This window comes from Myotis davidii, unplaced genomic scaffold (genome assembly GCF_000327345.1).
Source record: "Myotis davidii unplaced genomic scaffold, ASM32734v1 scaffold181, whole genome shotgun sequence".
Lineage (NCBI taxonomy): Eukaryota > Metazoa > Chordata > Mammalia > Chiroptera > Vespertilionidae > Myotis > Myotis davidii.
The window spans coordinates 1,309,433-1,316,215 of NW_006291504.1; the positions used below are offsets into that span (position 1 = coordinate 1,309,433).

Sequence of the window (6,783 nt, forward strand, 5' to 3'; positions counted from 1 at the left end):
CAGCCCGCCCCCACCCCCCACCCGCCAGGCCTTCACCACCCTATCGTCTGCGTCCATGGGTTGTGCCTATCTGCATGCAAGGTCTTTGGTTGATCACCTCCCACCCACTCACCCCTGCTTTCCCTCTGACAGTCCACGCTCTGTTCTATGCATCTATGTCTCTGGATCCACTCTGTTCGTCTGTTTATTTAGTTCGTTAGATTCCACATATGAGTGAGACCATGTGATACTTGTCTTTCTCTGACGGGCTTATTTCACTTAGCGTGATACTCACAGGTCCCGCCATGCTGTCTCAGGGGTAAGAGATCCTTCTTTTTCACTGCTGCGTAGTATTCCATGGTGAAAACGTACACCATTCGCTCTTATTTTTACACCAGGACTTCAAGCGTCTTGTGGACTCTACTCAGTGACACCCTGGGGGCCTGAGAGACCTTCCTAAAATGGCTAATTTATTCTCAGGGCATTTCGGATGATTCATTTTGAGCTGATTCTGGCAACACTGCATGCATCCATATGAAATCCTTGCTTGCTGTTAAGTGACTTGAAAAATTACTCTCTTGATGGCACAAAATTTGTGTGGGTTTTTCCCCCTCTCTCTCCCACCCCAGTGACGACACCAACTATACATTTAGCATAAGACACTTTTATTACCATTATTCGTTGGTTCACTAGCAGAAGAAACAATTTGTTTCTTGCCATGTCTGTGAAATTTTAAATGATCTATGTTAAGGGTCACACTTTAAAAAGCACGTTGGCATTTGAACCTAGCTTGGCTCTTAGCTGGTTAGGATTATCGTTTGTTAGCTCAGCACCAGAGTTGATTTAAAACACACACACAGGGTTTAAAATTTAATTGAAATATATTAATTAATTTAAATCTAATTACTGGATTTAATCATTTCCTTATAAAATTACAAGACTCTCAAGAAACTCTTTTATAAGTTAAGTAGAGCAGTGGCATATTTTGCTTCCCTTGTAGAAAAAACATTCAGCACAAACTCCTGCTTAGTCATTGTAGGAGTAATTAATTACCCGTGATTGCCCCAAATGAGTGGAAATTCATGCCTTCTTTTGGGGGGGATGGGAGCAGTGTCTCAGTTGGGAGTGGGGTGGAAGACTCAGCCATCAGGTTGTTGTTTTAATTACAGTTTCCATTCAAGATTCTTCTGTATTAGTTTCAGGTGTACAGCAAAGTGGTTAGACACTCATGTACTTTACAGAGTGGTCTCCCTTGTATTTCAAGTACGCACCTGGCACCATACATAGTTATTCAATACTAGAGGCCCGGTGCACGAAATTTGTGCAAGGGGCTCAGCCCTCATGGCTTGCCTTGGCCCTCACAGCCCCAGCTTCGTCCAGAAGGTCATCTGGAAGGACGGCCAGACGGTCGTTTGGCTGTCTGGTCTAATTAGCATATTACACTTTTATTATTATAGATTGTTGACTCTATTCCCTGTGCTGTCATTTAGATCTCTGTGACTATTCAGATACTACCTACTTATGCTTCTCAATCCCTTCACCTTTTCACCCAGTCCCCCTCCCCTTTCTCTTCTGGCAACCATCAGTTTTTCTCTGTTTCTATGAGTCTGTTTCTGTTTTGTTTCTTCATTTATTTTGTTCTTTAGATTCCACATATAACCTCCCCACTCCCACCCCCACCCCCGCCACTATCAACCGTCAGTCTGTTCTCTGTGTCTCTGAGTCTGGTTCTGTTTTGTTGCTTTATTTTGTTCTGTAGAGACCACATATAAGTGAAATCGTATGCCCACCATTGCTTTTATACGGATGAAATATGCCTCTCACAATGCTGTGTCGCCATCGAAAATGAATCCCTGCTTCAGCTCAGACGGAGTGCTCTTCTCCTCCTAGGTTCACGGGAATCTCAGTGCGGGCCACGGCCTCCTGGTGGAGCTGATCATCACCTTTCAGTTGGTGTTTACTATTTTTGCCAGCTGTGACTCCAAACGGACTGATGTCACTGGCTCCATCGCTTTAGCAATTGGATTTTCCGTTGCCATTGGACATTTATTTGCAGTAAGTTTCCAAGTCCATTTGAATAATTGATCCATTTCATTTAGCCTCGCCCTAGAGCTGGCCTGAAAATGTTGTGTTTAACAGCTGTAGTCCTTTACACTCCAGCCACGTCTATCCCTTCTCGGTGATGATTTTACCAACTTTTCCACGAGAATGTCGATATGGCAGTGAGCATCTTGATAGTGCAGTTAGCACTGCAAACGGTAGCATATCTCAATGAAGGAGACCGGGCAGTAGACCTGTTAACCAAAGTCTGAAGTTGCTTTCTTTTTCCCTGCAGATCAATTACACCGGTGCCAGCATGAACCCCGCCCGATCCTTCGGACCTGCGGTGATCATGGGAATCTGGGAGAACCACTGGGTAACTATCGTGTTGGGGACAGTTACCCAGGGAGCTCTTTATTTTTTTCATTGTTTTTCTCACTCATTTCTCGTACTTCCTCCCAACCTTGACCCCCTATTGATTACATTTTTCATAAGAGAGACTAGCGCAGATCCGTGGCAAAACATCTCCTCTTATATCTGCTCTGAGCCTCAGTAATAGTCTTTTTTTTTTTAAGCGCTGCTCTGGGCACTGTGTCTGACAGCCGACAGCGGAATGCGCTGCACAGGGAGGTTGCCTGTGTGGAACCAGTTAAAATCAGGACAGTGGAGAGGAGATGGTTTTTAAATAATTGAAAGTAAAGCTTTCCTGGCAATAACAGAAAATACACTTGCAGAAAGAAGATGAGGGAGGAGAAAAGAATGAAATGCTCAAGAGCACTGCCCATAGCAAAAACAGCTATCTTTTTTGTTTACAAAAGCGTGAACCCAATTAATAGGAAGCATCTGAAGTGCAGACGGCGAGGACTGAATGGTGCAAATGTTTACGCATTATCACCGGAGCCTCCCCCGGAAAAATAAGTGACTTTCAGGAAAGGCCAGCTTTCAGCCGGGGCCTAGCCTACCTGCTGATGCGCTGGCGGTGCTTCCGAGAGCGGGGGTGCCCGTTTTCAAATATCACAACCAATTTTATTTCTATTGTGTCTTACAAAAAGGAATGTTAATTCCTTAAATGAATAATGTGGCAGCTTTGCGGCCACTCACACACTAACTTACAATAAGCAAAATAAATAGGCGTGCGAGCCAGCCTCACACGGGCTAACTCTTACTGTCACTTATATGTTGTGAGTGCTGTTTTACAACTCTCCGTTTGTGAACATAAAAGAACGTCACTTGTGTTTTAGTCTCGGGCACGGGGTGGTACTGGCCCAGTCACACCACTCAGCCACAGTCTACACTGCAAATGCGGAGAAATGGCACCCGGCGATGAGCGTTCAGTTCTAAAGAAACACATCAAGTTTTTACAGGAAATCCACACCATTGAATGACCAGTGAGTCAGTGTTCAACAGCAAGAGTCAGGACTGAGACAGGCAAAGACTTTTCAACAATACTACCCATCAGATTGGTTTTTTGGCCACTGATACTTCTAAATCTGTGCCTCAACAAATTTGCCACACCAACGGGAATGGAAATTTTTTATGGACAGTATATAGAGCTTATGAAAACCATACAACTTTTAGTTCAACCTAACCTATTAAATTCAAACTATTTTTTATAATTAAAATTTAGAAAAATGACAACTTTCAGTTTAATTTATGAGGACTTTAAAATGCAGGTGAAAATATGTTTTTATTAATTACTTGTTAGGTGTGGTAAACTAGTGATGATTTAAAGGGTAGGAAAATTCTTAGCTTGTTGATTGAATCAAAGTTTCTCCCTGATATTTTATAACAAACTTACTCCTACTGAAAGTGAATGTCCAATGGTGTGTGAAATTTAGAACTAAGTTAAGGTATATCTGCAGATAGATAGATAGATGATAGATAGATAGATAGGTAGATAGATAGATAGATAGATAGATAGATAGATAGATAGATAGATAGATAAATGATAGATAGATAGATGATAGACTAGAAGTAACACCAAAATAGTAATGACATTATTTTAGTTTTCTTTTTTATACTTTTCTGTATTTTTAAGAACAAAATTATTTTCCTTTGTAGCTTTTAAAACGTTAAGACTTTGTTTTGAAATAGCAGTTTGAAATTCAGATCTGCTCATTTCTAGCACATGCAGCTAGATGCCTTGGTCATAGGTGTTCTGAGGGAAGTGTGGGGATTACCATCTCTAGTCTCCCTGTGGGACTTGTAGCTTGTGGAGTAAATATATCCAAGGAGATCTTACCAACGGAACAAAGAGTAAAGACAGTCGGGGGGGGCTCCTTTGAAAGAGCCTGGAGAAGGTGCACTCTCACACGGTTTCCTTCATGTTGGAGAAGAGAAACATGGTTCTTGTAACCGCTTTACCCAGCTCCCCTGTTGAGTACGTGTGTTCGGCTTTAGCTTAAAGATTGGATTCTCTTTAGATTTTGCAGTGAGGATGCTGATATTAATTTCCAGAGAGTGTTTTAAGCCAGAATCATTCATCACTTTTTTTTCCAATGAGAAGACTGTACAGTGGAAACAATATAATAGCTCAAAAGAGTGGTGAAATCCCAGCTCCACTGGTTGCTAGGCATGAACTCTGAAGCAAGCTCTTACCCTCTCAGAGAGGCGGTTTTCTTCCTGGTCAAATGGGAATTATAATTACATCTATAGCTCAAAGGGCATCGTTGGGGTTCAATGAGTGGATATGAGAAAAGTCGGCTCTTTGGCCTCTTGAGTGTGGCTCTTCCACAAAATACCACATGCAGCGCGCGTGCAGTGCAATTGAAGCTTCGTGGCCCATGCGCAGAAGTCGGTTCTCGGCCTGGGCGAGTCTATTTTGAAGAAGTGGTGTTAGAAGAAGTGGGGGTTGTCGGTCAGTAGGGCGACGGGAGACACGCGCAGGTGGCCGCAGGATACACAGCGTGGGGGAGGCGCACGTGATTCATGCACGAGTGTGGATAGGAGAGTTGGACCTGTATAGTTTAAGTTTTAAAAATTTGGCTCTCAAAAGAAATTTCAGTCATTGTACTGTTGATATCTGGCTGTGTTGACTAATGAGTTTGCCGACCACTGGGCTAGGGCAGCCCACGTAAACCTCTCAAATGAATGTCTAATATTCCACAGCCTACATGTGCTCTAAAGCCGATGTTGATGTTTATCCCAAACTCAAAACTTAATTTATTCTAGACACAGAAGTGATATGATAAAAGCTTTCCTTTATTGAGTTAAAATCCCTCTGGACTTGCTTGCTCATCCTCAGCTAACCAGCGTCCGTGAACTCGGTCCCGGGTCCTTCTCCACGTCACCTGGGAAGGAAGGGCGAGCAGGTGCTCTGCGAGGAGAGTAATGGAGGAACCGGGAGGGAGTTCATTAAATCCCATCACCACATGTTAGAGAGGAAAAGCACGTGACATGAATGGAGGTGACTTGCTAGCATAGCCAGCCTAGACACATGCGCCTTCAAATCATCTAGGAAACAGGGAATGGGGCAGGTTACTGTGCAACCGGGACTATTCAGTATTTACAAGCACGAAATTACGTTTCAATCCATTTCCATTCAATCCTGCACCCATGAGGAATGTGTTATATAACCCCACTCTGTCGGTGAGGAAATGAAGGTTAGGAAGGGAAGTCGCTGATGCCAACACGCACAGAAGCTGAGCGGGAGCTGGGAGCCCGTTCGTCATGCTGCGCCGGACAGCTGCAGCTCCCGGAGATCTGTGCTGTGACTGTGAGCAGCAGGAAGCCGGTGGGAGGTGGCATTAAGAAAACGAGAAAAGCCCTCGCCGGAACCTTTTCCTGTGTTAGTGGGAGAATTCTTCTATCCGCTTACATGCAGTCTCACCAGGGAGGAGCTACCTGTATTTCAGCGATCATCAGAAAATGCAAAGAAAGTCATTCATGACAGGAAAAGAGAAAACAGCCTTTCAAATGCCATTGAGCGAGGCTCTCTGACATGGGTTTGAGGTATTTCTCTTTATTCTGTCCAGCTCTTCCCTTTTTCGTACAGTGCCCCGTTGCCCATGGCCCGCACCTGACCCTCTCTTAGCTTAAGCCCGCTAAGTTCTCTCTGCGGGAGCTGTTCAAAGGAGTGACGTCTCGGCGTGAGTTCTCTAACCCTCCCTCTTCTCCCCAGCTCTTTTTCGTACAGTGCCCCGTTACCCATGGCCCGCACCTGACCCTCTCTTAGATTAAGCCCACTAAGTTCTCTCTGCGGGAGTTGTTCAAAGGAGTGACGTTTCTCTGCGTGAGTTCTCTAACCCTCCCTCTTCTCCCCAGATCTATTGGGTCGGACCCATAATAGGAGCTGTCCTTGCCGGCGGCCTGTACGAGTATGTCTTCTGTCCAGATGTTGAACTCAAACGTCGGTTCAAAGAGGCCTTCAGCAAGGCCGCCCAGCAAACCAAGGGGAGCTACATGGAGGTGGAGGACAACCGGAGCCAGGTAGAGGCCGAGGACTTGATCCTCAAGCCCGGAGTGGTGCACGTGATTGACATGGACCGGGGCGAGGACAAGAAGGGGAAGGACCCGTCGGGAGAAGTGCTGTCCTCCGTATGACTAGAAGATGGCACTGAAAGCAGACGCGAGCCCTTAGAGCTGCCCTCAGAGGTCCTCCCGCCCATTAAGGAAACGGACTTGTTATAAAGTAGACATGTCTCATGTCACGCTATTCAGTCTAGCTAACAAGTATTTCATTATTTACTAAGGAGGAATGGAAGAAACCTATTGTGAATTCCAAATCTAAAACAAAGAAATCTTTTACCAGTATCCCCAAAGCAA

General features: G+C 44.6%; 1 protein-coding gene across 3 annotated transcripts in view; it reads left to right on the top strand.

The window, feature by feature from the left end:
• AQP4 (aquaporin 4) overlaps window positions 1-6,770 on the top strand; it is an 11,090-nt gene extending 4,320 nt beyond the window's left edge. For all 3 annotated transcript variants that reach the window (XM_006764872.2, XM_015564677.1, XM_015564676.1), the window contains exons 3-5: window positions 1,870-2,034; window positions 2,315-2,395; window positions 6,283-6,770. In XM_006764872.2, coding sequence (XP_006764935.1) covers window positions 1,870-2,034; window positions 2,315-2,395; window positions 6,283-6,561 — 525 coding nt within the window. In that variant the 3' untranslated portion in view covers window positions 6,562-6,770. The remainder of the gene's footprint in view (window positions 1-1,869; window positions 2,035-2,314; window positions 2,396-6,282) is intronic.
• The last annotated feature ends 13 nt before the right edge of the window (window positions 6,771-6,783 follow it).